This window comes from Echiichthys vipera (assembly GCF_963691815.1).
Source record: "Echiichthys vipera genome assembly, chromosome: 6".
NCBI classification, from domain to species: Eukaryota; Metazoa; Chordata; class Actinopteri; order Perciformes; family Trachinidae; genus Echiichthys; species Echiichthys vipera.
The window spans coordinates 2,962,364-2,977,003 of NC_139831.1; the positions used below are offsets into that span (position 1 = coordinate 2,962,364).

General features: G+C 44.8%; 1 protein-coding gene across 3 annotated transcripts in view; it reads left to right on the plus strand.

The window, feature by feature from the left end:
* The window catches only part of glra1 (glycine receptor, alpha 1), a gene marked incomplete at both ends in the record, with an annotated part of 138,805 nt that overhangs the window by 108,247 nt on the left and 15,918 nt on the right, over positions 1-14,640 (plus strand). For all 3 annotated transcript variants that reach the window (XM_083915559.1, XM_083915558.1, XM_083915560.1), the window contains 2 exons: positions 3,197-3,411; positions 9,080-9,226. In XM_083915559.1, coding sequence (XP_083771685.1) covers positions 3,197-3,411; positions 9,080-9,226 — 362 coding nt within the window. The remainder of the gene's footprint in view (positions 1-3,196; positions 3,412-9,079; positions 9,227-14,640) is intronic.

Sequence of the window (14,640 nt, forward strand, 5' to 3'; positions counted from 1 at the left end):
ACCAGGAAGATTGTTTACCCAAAAACGCAAAGCAGCAATGTTATTTTAAAGATGCCAATAAAATCATTTCTCATCGTAGCTTCAACAATTTAGCACCAGGACATGGAAATAGGGAGGAAGAGGCGCTAACTCATCGTTTTCTGTAGTGTCATCACTTCCTGCAGTGCTACATGCTCCTCTGAACCACCTCTCAGACGCTCTGCCACAAGTATCTGGCAGCACAAACCCCAAAAACACCTGCTGTGTTTCCTTTCAAGTATTTACCGATGTTTGGTTTCCTTTGACAGGCAGCAAAGCCGAGCATTTGTGCCCCTCGCTCGTGATTTACACTCCGGCTTTAAGTGCGAGAGCTGAAGGAAGTTGACATTTCGCCTCAAAGCTGTCAACTTTGTCTCTTTACCTCCTCCGTTTTTCCCCTCCCCCGGCTTATCCTCCTTTCCACTGCCAGTCCAACCACTCCTCCCTCCCCAACCCCCTCTTCCTTCCTCCTCTATCTTTTATCGAACCCCCCTCTCATCATCTCCACCTGTTCTTCCAGAGGACACGACTGCGTCAGTGTTCAGATAATGTGCCCGTTCAGATGAAGATAATGGGGAATTCAGAAACGCTCCTCGCTGCTAATGAAACCGCACCGCCTCGGGGAGAACCCATGAAAGAACATTTTGCTTTTAAGTAGAGTTTAAACATCGACCGGCGTTATCATTTCTTTCTCCTGGCTTCAACCTATTGTGCTCGACGTGCCGCAAATTTCATCTCTCCTACGAGATACCCGCGTTGGAAAACAGGACACCCACCGAGACAAAATGATTGACTCCATGAATATATAACCGCGTCGTGCGCCAACTCATTACAAAGTAATGACCTTTTTTTTTTGGAGGGTGAAACTCGGTCTTTTCCTTTAAAATCAGAAGAGATTGAGAGAAAACAGAGTAAAACATAAAAGGAGGTTTTTAACTTTCATAGTGAGATGTATTTTTAATGCTCAGGATTTATTAAGACACACACACACACAGCACCTCTCCTGGCACAGCGTCTGCTTTTCATTTCATTAGGCTGCCATAACTCAGCTCCTGTGGGCCGTGACAATGTAGATGATGCTACATTAAAGGGTTTTATTGTAGTAAACAACGTGTCCTACCATTTTTCGACTAGTAATATTTACTTCTACGTAGAGCCAGACCGATATACTAATATTAATAATAATAAATTGTATTTATATGGCGCTTCTCTGGAACTCAAAGTCGCTTGAATATACAGTACAGACCAAAAGTTTGGACACACCTTCTCATTCTTTTCATGACTATTGACGTTGTAGATTCACACTGAAGGCGTCAAAACTATGAATTAACACATGTGGAAATATGTACTTAACGAAAAAGTGCAAAACAACTGAATATAGAGGTCGAGACTTAGACAAGACCAAGACTTTTAGAGGTCGAGATCGAGACAAGACCAAGACTTTTAGAGGTCAAGACCGAGACAAGACCAAGACTTTTAGAGGTCGAGACTGAGACTAGTCCAAGACTTTTAGAGGTCGAGACTGAGACAAGTCCAAGACTTTTAGAGGTCGAGACCGAGACAAGACCAAGACTTTTAGAGGTTGAGACCGAGACAAGACCAAGACTTTTAGAGACCGAGACAAGACCAAGACTTTTAGAGGTCGAGACAAGACCAAGACTTTTAGAGGTGGAGACCGAAACAAGACCAAGACTTTTAGAGGTCGAGACAGAGACAAGACCAAGACTTTTAGAGGTCGAGACAGAGACAAGACCAAGACTTTTAGAGGTCGAGACCGAGACAAGACCAAGACTTTTAGAGGACAGACCGAGACAAGACCAAGACATTTAGAGGTCGAGACTGAGACAAGACCAAGACTTTTAGAGGTCGAGACCGAGACAAGACCAAGACTTTTAGAGGTCGAGGCCTCGACAAGACCAAGACTTTTAGAGGTCGAGATCGAGACAAGACCAAGACTTTTAGAGGTCAAGACAGAGACAAGACCAAGACTTTTAGAGGGGGAGACCGAGACAAGACCAAGACTTTTAGAGGTCGAGACTGAGACAAGTCCAAGACTTTTAGAGGTCGAGACCGAGACAAGACCAAGACTTTTAGAGGGGGAGACCGAGACAAGACCAAGACTTTTAGAGGTGGAGACTGAGACAAGACCAAGACTTTTAGAAGTCGAGGCCGGGACAAGACCAAGACTTTTAGAGGTGGAGACTGAGACAAGTCCAAGACTTTTAGAAGTCGAGGCCGGGACAAGACCAAGACTTTTAGAGGTCGAGACCGAGACAAGACCAAGACTTTTAGAGGTCGAGACTGAGACAAGACCAAGGCTTTTAGAGGTCGAGACTGAGACAAGACGAAGACTTTTAGAGGTCAAGACCGAGACAAGACCAAGACTTTTAGAGGTCGAGACCGAGACAAGACCAAGACTTTTAGAGGTGGAGACCGAGACGAGACCAAGACTTTTAGAAGTCGAGGCCGGGACAAGACCAAGACTTTTAGAGGTGGAGACTGAGACAAGACCAAGACTTTTAGAGGTCAAGACCGGGACAAGACCAAGACTTTTAGAGGTGGAGACTTAGACAAGACCAAGACTTTTAGAGGTCAAGACCGGGACAAGACCAAGACTTTTAGAGGTGGAGACTGAGACAAGACCAAGACTTTTAGAAGTCGAGGCCAAGACAAGACCAAGACTTTTAGAGGTGGAGACTGAGACAAGTCCAAGACTTTTAGAAGTCGAGGCCGGGACAAGACCAAGACTTTTAGAGGTCGAGACTGAGACAAGACCAAGACTTTTAGAGGTCGAGACTGAGACAAGTCCAAGACTTTTAGAGGTCGAGACTGAGACAAGTCCAAGACTTTTAGAGGTCGAGACTGAGACAAGACCAAGACTTTTAGAGGTCGAGACTGAGACAAGACCACGACATTTAGAGATCGAGACCAAGACATTTAGAGGTCGTGATAGAGACAAGACCAAGACTTTTAGAGGTCGAGGCCGAGACAAGACCAAGACCATGTACTGTATCTGCGTCAATCAGTGAATTTTCTCAAAAAGTCCCACGTTGGTCGAGCCCTACCTTTTCTTCCATCAGAACTCTCTCTTCTCTTTCCATCCGTCTTCCTTCCTCTCATCCTCCACAAACGCCCTCCTCACTTTTATTAAAAACCCTTCTTCCTGCTCCTCCTCCAGGTAAATTCACCTGTATCGAGGCTCGTTTCCACCTGGAGCGTCAGATGGGCTACTACCTGATTCAGATGTACATCCCCTCGCTGCTCATCGTCATCCTGTCCTGGGTTTCTTTCTGGATCAACATGGACGCCGCACCTGCCCGGGTGGGTCTGGGCATCACCACCGTGCTGACCATGACCACACAGAGCTCCGGTTCCAGAGCCTCGCTGCCCAAGGTGAGGACAAATCAAACGCACCCTTCAGCAGCTGTAATGAACAAAGCAATACATCAGCTGACCGGGGGCCGATTAAGGTGGTCATGGGCCCCTAGGCTGCTCTTGGTGTAGGCCCCCCCCCTCTTACTCATCATGCTTTATCGGGAAAAAAAGTAATTTAGTGCCATGCCTGCGTGGTAGGAATGTTTCATGGCCAACACACTCAGGGTGCACACACACATTAACACAGCCTTTAGGGCTTAGGGATGATGGCTAACCCTGAAGTCTGCCAACCAACAGTCCCAGGTTCAATCCCAATCTCACCCTTACTCATGTTACCCTTGACTTGGGGGGGGACGGCAGTAGCTCAGAACACAGGTGAGTCGGCTGGGAACCGTAGGTTGCAGCAAGGCACTGAACCCCCAACTGCTCGGGGCGCTGATCCATCTCTAGCCCCCTCGGTCTGACATCTCTCCATTAATTGCATGTGTATAGGTCCTGTGTGTGCATGTGTGTGTATTTTGGGCATGTGTGTGTGTAACCTGAATAATAACAGAGTGAAAAAATTGAATTTCACCTAGGGGGATTAATAAAGTAATAATTCTTCCTCTTCTTACAATAAAGAGCAATGTGACAGAAAAAAGGCAAAACTGAACCAACAGGTACAACATCTGCAGTGTTACAGGAAGCCGTTTTGTTGGAATTGCCCTTGTGAACCTGGCTACATGATGGGATTTTTGTGAAGAGTTTTGTTTTAAGTAAATATAAATAATTCAAAAATAGTCTGGCCAATCAGGGGCCCTTTCTCAAGCATGGCCCCAGGCTGCAGCCCAGCTCAGCCTGTACATGAATCCACTCCAGTCAGCTGCTGGTGCACAATTACTTGCATGAATTTACATTTTTATGAAAGACAACAGTTTATCCAGTTGTCTCTTCATCCAGTTGTGATGACATGAGTCCAGGGGGTTAAAATAGAAGAGGAGTCACAGCGTTGTATCGTGTAGGGGTTCAACAAATCTGGTCTGCACTCGCCGAAAGGCTCAATAGCTGGTGCGCAGTCGTGGAACACGGGGGATAATCGATTCGTTCCACTGAGGCGTCCGCAGTCGGCCGTTTGTTGACATATATTTTAGATCAAAAATAAAGATTTGTACATTGGCCGCCATATATTTAAACATACCCAATTCTGTCCCTCTCCTGTGAGCACCTGCTTTGGACGTTATCACTTCAGTGAATGGCCAAAATCAGTCATCAGCCTCATATTTATGTGTTCGGAGGTGTCTGCTGCACCTGCCAGCAGCTTCAGGAGGCTGTAATCATCTCTTCACATGGTAACGGTCTCCGTTAGGACACCTTAGCATCCCTTTTTAAGAAGAAGAAGAAGAATCCCGCAAGGGGAAATTCACTCTGTTATATATTATTCATGTTACACACACACAGGCCCAAATACACACACATGCACAAACAGGACAGTTTACTTTTGGTTTAACGTGAGACACAAACTCAGCTCTCCTTGGTGAACGTTCTGTGTGTTTGACCCATCTGCCACTCCAACTTTGCACCTGACAAGGTCTCTCTCAGTGTTTACTCTCTACCGTCGCCGCTCTTCATGCTATGTCATCTTATAGTGAAGTGTCAAGCAGTCGAGAGCGACCTCTGACATTGCAGCTCCAAGACGGAGGAAGAGAAAAGAAAAAGGGAGAGATGATGAAAATGTCCTTTTCATTGACACACTTTTTGTTAGGAGGGGGAAAGGGTAGTAAAGAGGCCGACATCTGGAAGAGAGATGAGGTGAGAGAGAGAGAAATGGAGAGGATGAGGAAAATGAATATATATATATATATACACACACACACACACACACACACACACAACAGAGGAAGTTCAAGGAAACAAAAAATAGAGAGAAATCTTTCCCTGTGAGGGATTTTCAGATTTTAAAAAAACGGTCAGACTTTGCGTGAGGCAGTAGGATTGTATAATTTTGTCCAGGGAAGCTGTAATCCCCAACACACACACACACACACACACACACACACACACACACACACGCACGCACAGACACACACACACACACACACGCACACACACACAGTGTTTGTTGACATTAGGTGCTTCATGCGCTCTAAAAATTGAACAAGTGAACCGTGATTCCTCCTCAGTTCAGCTGTCACAATAATGATCACACAGCACAGCTGAGCTTAGGTGGGCATACTGCTCAAACACACACACATCTGAGCGTGTGTGTGTGATTGATACACACACACACACGCACACACACACACATACCTAAACACACGGCTCTTCACACATGCCACAGAGGAAGGCTGCACGGTGTCAGGAGAAGAGATGAGGAGATGAGGAGAGAGGAGAAGGGCAGTGCAGAGAGAGGAGAGGAGAGGAAATGTGTTTGGCTGTTCTGAGAATTATTTAGCAAAGCAGATGATGTTGATTTAACACGATACACACGGATGGTTAACTCACCAGAAAGGTGTTCTTGAATGTGGGAAACAAGTCTAGAAAGAACATACCATTAGCCACGATGCTACTAAAAACAAACAAGACACTGCTGCAAAGGTTGGTAATATAAACTTAAATGCCAACAAGCAGCATTTACCTGCCTTTAAAGAGATGTTTTTGCACTTGATATAATGAAGCACCAACAGCGTAGTTAGTGAAGCCAGAGTTTATTAAAAGAGTGTTTTAAAGACTTACCTACTGGCCCCTGTACCAGCTCCTCTCATAGTAAAGTCCATTCAAGTGGATTACCAAAGTCAATCCCAAAGGAAGGAGCCCATTGGTGCTTTGTTTTGTGTGTAGGGACTCTTCTCATGCTGCTGCAGAGGTTTGCTGTTATTTTCAGCAGCATTAGTGGTTAAAAAAGACCTTTGAATGCCTTCACTGTACTGCCCCGAGCTAATCAGTGTTAGCCACGTCCAACTGTTAGCGACTCTCTCGGATTTCAGTTTATACATGAAAAAAACTGTCTCAATGGCGCATTTGATTTATGTTCGTGCCGAAAAAGACCACGGGAGGATTTTACGCTGGAATTAAGATATTATTAAATGAATTATTAATTATAACATGTATTATTATTATTATTATTATGGTTGTTGTATCCGTGGCATCTATCCCTGGTAGTATCCTTGTCTTGCTGACTGCTTCTGTGTTCTTCTGTCACTGTCCTGTAAAGTGAGACGTCAGTAACGGCGCCTACGCTGCAGTTCAGCTGCACGCCGCCGGTCAGTTTGTCTGTCAGAAGCTCTCGACCTCATACAGGACCGGACGAGGCCCGGCCTTGGTTTGATTTAGCTTGGCTTGCCTGCCCAAGGTCTACAGCTGCCTACATTTAAAGTTTATAACCTGATAATTCAACACTGATACGATATGTATCCAAACTCACAAATCAAAGATAAAAATGGTTTTAGTGCAAGATTGTCAACTCAGCCTTCAAACGTAGTGTGGTTGTGATTGGGGGTCGTTTAAGATCTTGTGAATATTGAATCTATATTAAACAAAGAGCAATTTAAACACAGAAAACTAATGAAAAAACGTATTTCTGATCGTAAGCACTACAGCTACGGATCGGCAGTAAAACTAAAAAAAGGCACCAGGAAAAAAAATGATTAGGTTTGTTGCATCTGCTTCGTTTACTTCACTCAGTGGTTTAGTTTCCCAGAATGCCTTTCAGCCACCTTTCAGAGAAAGATGCATGTTGTTTTTGTGACTTGTACATCATTAAGGGGTTTCCAGGCAGCAACACGTAAAAGCATGTTTAAATTGCTTCATGGAAATGCAGAGTGCTTGACTTTGCCTCCTTTTCTAAATTGGCTTTTGATGTCAGTGCATTGAGTTCATTTTATATTTCCATCCAAAACAACTCCAAAATAAAACCCTAAAGCAACTGTGGAAGAGTGGGAGAGTGGATCGTCCTCCATTCGAGAGATTGGTAGTTCGATCCCCACCTCCTTACTACAAGCTTGAAGTTGGAAGTTCCCGATTTCCGGGAACGCAGCATAACTGTTAGTGAAGATCTGGGCCGACAGACCAACCACTGGTGCGACTGTGGCATATGTCCAAGTGTCCTTGGGCAAGACACTGAACCCCGAATTGCTCCCCGTGCTGCGCATGGGTGTGTAAATGTGGTGTGAATGGTTAGATTAGATGGTCTGTAGATGTCCACTGCCATCAGTGTGAACGTCTGTGTGAACAGGTGAATTTGACAAACACTGTGAAAGCGCCTTGAGTAGTGAGAAGACTAGAAAGGCGCTTTATAAGTACAAGTCCATTTACCATTTACATACAGTATCGAAAAGCAAATACTGCCTGGTGATAGAAAAAAAAACAGTATGAAAGCAGTCAGTCAGTCAGTATCAGATCGGTCGGGCATTCAAAGATAAATGTGCGTCAGACAGACAAACGAGCACGAATCACCACAAGGCAGAGCGGCGCTGATAAGAAGCAGTGTGTGTGTGTTTGTGAAAATGATCTCAAGTCATCGTTTAATTGGATTTTAAACGGCTGATTGTGGGTTTTGTCTCGCGCTGCGACAGAACGGGGATCCCCCTCTCAGGCTGCGCGCTGTAATTGCGCGTACAGATGGAGAGTTGTTATGACAGGGCGAGGTGAACGCACTTGAGTAATGGCACTTGGCGGGTAGATAACAATCAGACAATAATCAAACCAGACTTCATTTAGCCCCTATTATCTGGACGGCCCTTACTGTCCGTCTCGCTTCACTCTGACCTCTTCCTATGTAGAAGCTGCTCGCATTCACTCGTTGTGTTGTAGCGTTTTGTCCATCTGGTCTGTTCGATCTGCTATTATATATATATTCAAGATTCAAGAAGCTTTATTGATCGCGATGGAAATTATTGAAGCAACTGTTGCTGGCTGCCGCTCGACACAGCGCCGGGGTTTGTATATATATTTGTAAATATAGACGTTAATATGGTGATCTTAACTCTTTGCATGATGTATACCTTTATGTGTTCATGTATGAACTCATTCAAACAGAGGGTTTCAGATCCCAGCACTGGTTATAATGTATAAAAACAAGGGTTTTAATTAGCAGAGAGCTTTAATTCTCCCCGTCAGTATGTCCCTTCAATCCTTGTAGGCCAATCTTGCACTCCAAGGAATCAGGAGCCACGATTTAAGTCGCGTATTTTATGCAAATTTCATATAATATCTGAAGAAATATGACGTTCTATCTCAAGCTGTGAAACGGTGACAGGTACGTGACCATGACAGATAACGAAAGGTGACATTTAAAGGGATTGATCCATTTTTGTTCCTTTTGGATTCATAAACAAATAATCATTTGCACACTCAATATGTGTTTCCATCATTCAAAGTAATTTAAAATATAATAAATATGTATTTTTCTGCACTCATTTTGGATCTAATACAGTCTGATTGAGAACTGAGATCTATTGGTCTCGTGGCGATGTCTTTTTTGAACGCATTTTTCACGATAAGAAGTACAAATGTTTAATTTGAGTGTGAGTTTCCTGCAAGGATTGAAATATGCATATGTGCAGTGTATTGAAAGCACAAAATCATCTTTCATCAGTTATTCATCAGGACAGTCTGAAGCTGTGCAGGAAACTTCAAGGTATGAAGTCATAATCGAGTAAAACATCATCAACAACTCAACCCTCTAAACACGTTCTCGCCCCCTCTGCAGGTGTCCTACGTAAAAGCCATCGATATCTGGATGGCCGTGTGTCTGCTGTTCGTGTTCTCGGCCCTGCTGGAGTACGCCGCCGTCAACTTCATCGCCCGCCAACACAAGGAGCTGCTGCGCTTCAGACGGAGGCGACGGCACATGAAGGTGAATGCTTCCGTCACATCTGAGACACGGTCGAACGTTAACATCCACATCTACATTTGTGTTTTCTGTCTTTGTTTGTCCGGTGCGTCAGCAGAGATGAAGAGTTGTATTCAAAAGTGAGACGTTATCGATGTGACCAAAGTGATTTTGAGTAAAACGTAAAAAGACAATTACAATAATTCCTGACTTCACGATTACACAAAGATGAATACGGAGGGAATTTGGACGCTAAACTTCTGATTTCTGAATCAAACTCTTCAATTCTTCTGATCCTCTTCCATGTCCGCCCTTTACGTTGTATCCTCCGCCCGTTGAAAATGCACCAGAGAGACGGTCTTTACATGGAGCAACCAGACGAGCTCCGTTTTCCAATGGTCAAACACAAACAAAGTTGTCATATCCGCTGCTGTGTCTGTTGTCTCCAAACACCAGAACAGTACAAAATACAAATAGTTTAAAAGAAATGTGTTGTTTTTAAATAAATGATGAAACGTGGTACCACTGCGGAGACCGTCCGCAGCCACTGCGTCCCCGTACTTTTAACGGAATTAAACATTAACGTTTGCGAGACGGTCATCGATGTACCATGCAGTCTGGATTTCTTCTTTTTAAATCCCTGCTCTTCTCCGTCCTCGGGCCTTCTGAAGGATTTTAATATTAGCTTTGTGTGGAGCTCATCACCAGGCAGAAACACAGGGCATCAATGTTTCATAGGCCGAGCTCTGAGCATGATTAAAAACCGAGGCCGTGCAGCAAACAGAGGCGAGCTTCATTATGGAGTCACAATGTAGAAGAGGAGAAGAAAAACAGACTCCATCCCCGGGCTCTGAGGCTTTTGTTTGTGGAAATTCATCATTTACGAGAACTGGCGACGACAGTTTTACAGTCCTCTTTGGTTCTGACTTCTTCTCCATGAGATGGTGCGAGTCTGTGTTGGACTGGTGCATGATTTTAAATCCTTGTGCACGATCTTTGTCTTGTATCTTTATTCTTTTTTTGATATAATAATATTCCAGAGTCAACATCCTGTCAAAAACAACATTTGATAGATCTTCTCGAGCTTTCGATCGTACCATGATCCTCAGCTGCCGAAGGCAAAGCTCTCGATCTACCAGTCAATCTTGGGTCCTACCCTCACCTGTGGTCATGAAAGCTGGGTCATGACCGAAAGAACGAGGTCGCGGGTACAAGCGGCCGAAATGTGTTTCCTCAGGAGGGGGGCTGGAGTCTCCCTTAGAGAGAGGGGGAGAAGTTCAGCATCCGTGAGGAACTCGGAGGAGAGCCGCTGCTCCTTTGCGTTGAAAGGAGCCAGTTGAGGTGGTTCAGGATCATCTAGTAAGGATGAACCCTGGGCGCCTCCCTAGGGAGGTGTTCCAGGCACGTCCAGCTGGGAGGAGGCCTCAGGGTAGACCCAGGACTAGGTGGAGAGATTAGATCTCCACACTGGCCTGGGAACGCCTCAGGATCCCCCAGTTAGAGCTGGTTAATGTGGCCCGGGAAAGGGAAGTTTGGGGTCCCCTGCTAAAGCTGCTGCCCCTGAGACCCGACCCCGGATAAGAGGCTGAAGATGAGATGAGATGCACGTTGTGAAAGGGTCACAGATGTGATTTACAACAAAACAACTGTGTCAGGTTTAGAAAAGAATAATAGTATAGGTCAAAAATAAGTATATTATGTAACATATACTGGAACACAAATATATATATATACATCAGCCTCAGAACCACTTTGATTTATTTTAACTGTCTCTGAGCCTGAGACGAGTGCTTTTGATTAAATGAAGCTAAAGCGGTTCATCGTGCTTCTGGTCGATGTTTTCGTGCTCGTTTTGCGTCTCTGTCGTCATTTTGGGTCGTTTGTGATTGTTTTGTGTTGTTTTCAGCAACGTTTTGTGACTCTGGGCCTGAAAATATGTCAGTTTATTTCATATGTCACAACTGATTTGGATTTATTTATTAAAAAATAATGTCAATGCATGTAAGGTTTTCCCTGGAGGACCGTCCCTTCCCTCCTCTACTTTCTTTGGTTGTTTTTTGTCTTAGCAGCATTTAATCAATCACTTCTATGTGTCCGCTTGGATCCATCAGTCGGAGGCTGCTGTATTGAATAAGGAGTAAAGCTGTCAGGCCTGCAGGGAATATTGAAGTGCTGGTTGATTGCGAAACTGGTGGTTTGTGTGTATGTGTGTAGGTGGAGGGCAAGAAAACACAAACACCCACAAGAAATGTAACGATGAGCCTGCAGTAAAAAAAAAAACACCCATATAGTAGTGGATGTGTGTGCGTGTGTGTGTTTATGTGTGTGAGAGAAAGAGGGAGATTGTTTCTATACAGCCGGTGAACATGCATGAGTGCATTCACGAGTGCTGTCGTGCATTTTGGCGTTGTAGGGCATGTGTTCGTGCCTGCCATGACTGCAGCTGCTTGATTGAGTTTGACACGTTTTAGTGTGTGTGGCCATGTTCTCGTGTTTACGTATTTATGAGGACTGCGTGTCCTCGCAAGGCTGGTAAGGTGACACGGCTCTGTGAAGTGAGGACACTGCTCCAGAAAGTCCAGATCAGATTGGACTGCTTTAGTTCAGGGTGAAGGGTCGACTCAGGGTCTGGTTTAGCTTTGAGTTAGAGGTAAAGACAGTCTTTTTTTCCTGTTATTATTGTAAAGGACGTTTATCACTCACTCATCTTCAACCGCTTATCTGGGGTCAGGTCACGGTTAATTAATTATTTTCATCTCATCTCATCTTCAGCCTCTTATCCGGGGTCGGGTCGCGGCGGCAGCAGCTTTAGCAGGGGACCCCAAACTTCCCTTTCCCGGGCCACATTAACCAGCTCTAACTGGGGGATCCTGAGGTGTTCCCAGGCCAGTGTGGAGATCTAATCTCTCCACCTGGTCCTGGGTCTCCTATCCGAGGCCTCCTCCCAGCTGGACGTGCCTGGAACACCTCCCTAGGGAGGCGCCCAGGGTTCATCCTTACCAGATGATCCTGAACCACCTCAACTGGCTCCTTTCAACGCAAAGGAGCAGCGGCTCTACTCCGAGTTCCTCCAGATGGCTGAACTTCTCCCCTCTCTCTAAGGGAGACTCCAGCCCCCCTCCTGAGGAAACACATTATTTTCATAATTAATTAATATGCTTGTGTTTTCTAATTAACTGAATAATTGATATACTATAAGGTGTCCGGAAATAGAGAGCTGATATCTTTAAATTGTTAGTTTACTCTGATAAACAACTCAAAACCTCAGGATGTTAAATGCACCATTGCAAAAAAAAACAACATTTAACCCATTGATGCCTGGAAAGGGGAAATTTGAAGACTTCAAATGAACGCGTTCCAGGCATCAATGGGTTAAGAAGCTTGTATTAGCAGATGTTTCTGCCTATGAAGATCACGATCAAAATGCTCCAGCTACCAAACAGACCCTGTGGTGATATGATTTTCTCATAAACAACGTCATAAAAAAGAAATGCTAATGATCAAATGAGGCGTTTGTCTACATTTATAAATGTCGTAATCCCTTTGGGACCCATCAGATTTATCTCGAGACCACCTCCGGGATCTTGACCCCGAGATCTCCTAGATGACAACTGAGACACGATTATAGAGAAGTGTATGTCGCCTAATAATTCAATTACAAACGGCATCATTCTCACTTTGGACAAATCCAAATTAATGGAGAATCACACCCCGCTGTTTGAGCCACATGAGCCTCAGTTAATACAACAGAGGGGGGAAAAGAGTAAGAGAGTGGAGCGGGGTTTGTGGGGAAGAACGATACATAAAAAAGTATAAATCCTAAATCCTATTGTTGTAATCCCCAATCCCCTGAGCTGTGATGGTTGGCGAAGAGGTAGATTAGCGATCCGGCTGCAGCTGCACTTTCAGGTGAATCAAGCACTAACCCCGACCGTCTCTGCCGTCTTCTCATGTGAACTCTGGAGAACCATGTCCGGACATTGTCCAGAGCCGACCTTTTCACACATGCAGCACTCCACGGGAGATTCTCTGTGTCAGACGTGTTCTTACTAACTGGGAAGACTTACTGATTTAGGCCACAGACTGTATAATAGAGTCGGGAGCAGCTTACGGCTCTGAAGAGTGAAGTCAGAAGTGAAGTGACTTAAAGCTGCACTCTCTCTATTGTCCAGCAGGAGTAGACTCCACTTAAAGCTGCATTCTCTCTAATGTCCAGCAGGAGGAGACTCCACTTAAAGCTGCATTCTCTCTAATGTCCAGCAGGAGTAGACTCCACTTAAAGCTGCATTCTCTCTAATGTCCAGCAGGAGGAGACTCCACTTAAAGCTGCATTCTCTCTAATGTCCAGCAGGGGGAGACTCCACTTAAAGCTGCATTATCTCTAATGTCCAGCAGGAGGAGACTCCACTTAAAGCTGCATTCTCTCTAATGTCCAGCAGAGGGAGACTCCACTTAAAGCTGCATTCTCTCTAATGTCCAGCAGGGGGAGACTCCACTTAAAGCTGCATTCTCTCTAATGTCCAGCAGGAGGAGACTCCACTTAAAGCTGCATTCTCTCTAATGTCCAGCAGGGGGAGACTCCACTTAAAGCTGCATTCTCTCTAATGTCCAGCAGGGGGAGACTCCACTTAAAGCTGCATTCTCTCTAATGTCCAGCAGGGGGGGACTCCACTTAAAGCTGCATTCTCTCTAATGTCCAGCAGGAGGAGACTCCACTTAAAGCTGCATTCTCTCTAATGACCAGCAGGGGGAGACTCAACTGGCTCCAAAAAGAAGTGTGATTGCATAGAAGTCAATGAGAAAATGAGCCTAAACTTCTCGCTTGATTTATTCCCTCAGTAAACATTTTCCTAATGCATTTATGTCTCAATCTCCAGTTTCAACTCTTCTTCAGTACAGCGTGATGTTCATTAATAAACGATGGTCCCATTTAGAGCCAAATACACCAGAAAGCAGGAGATGCTTTGCAGGGGTGTCAAACTGATCCAGTAAAGAGTCGCTGTGGCTGCAGGTTTTCATTCCAACCAATCAAAAACACACCTGGTCCAACAAGTCAACTGTGTGAAGACAGTTCAGGTGATTGAGTAAGTTGAGTCAGGTGTGTTCATGCATGGTTGGAGTGAAAACCTGCAGCCACAGCGGCCCTTTACTGGATCAGTTTGACACATGTGCTTCAGGGAGTGACTACCTTGTGATTGGTAGTTTGCGATGCTTGCAACAGGATGAAGGCTTAATGCATCCACGCCACTGTGTACATTAAAATAGCAGTTAACCTTTGCGTCTTGTCTGTCTTGCACAATGTGTTTTCACTTCATCAAAGTTAATTGTGACGTTGTGGTCACCTAAAAAGGTCTTGTTCAGCGTAACAAAGCTAACATTAGCTGGTAAGTTAAGGGAAATTGCCGATTTTTGACCGGCTATGTGTCACTGCAGCGAAC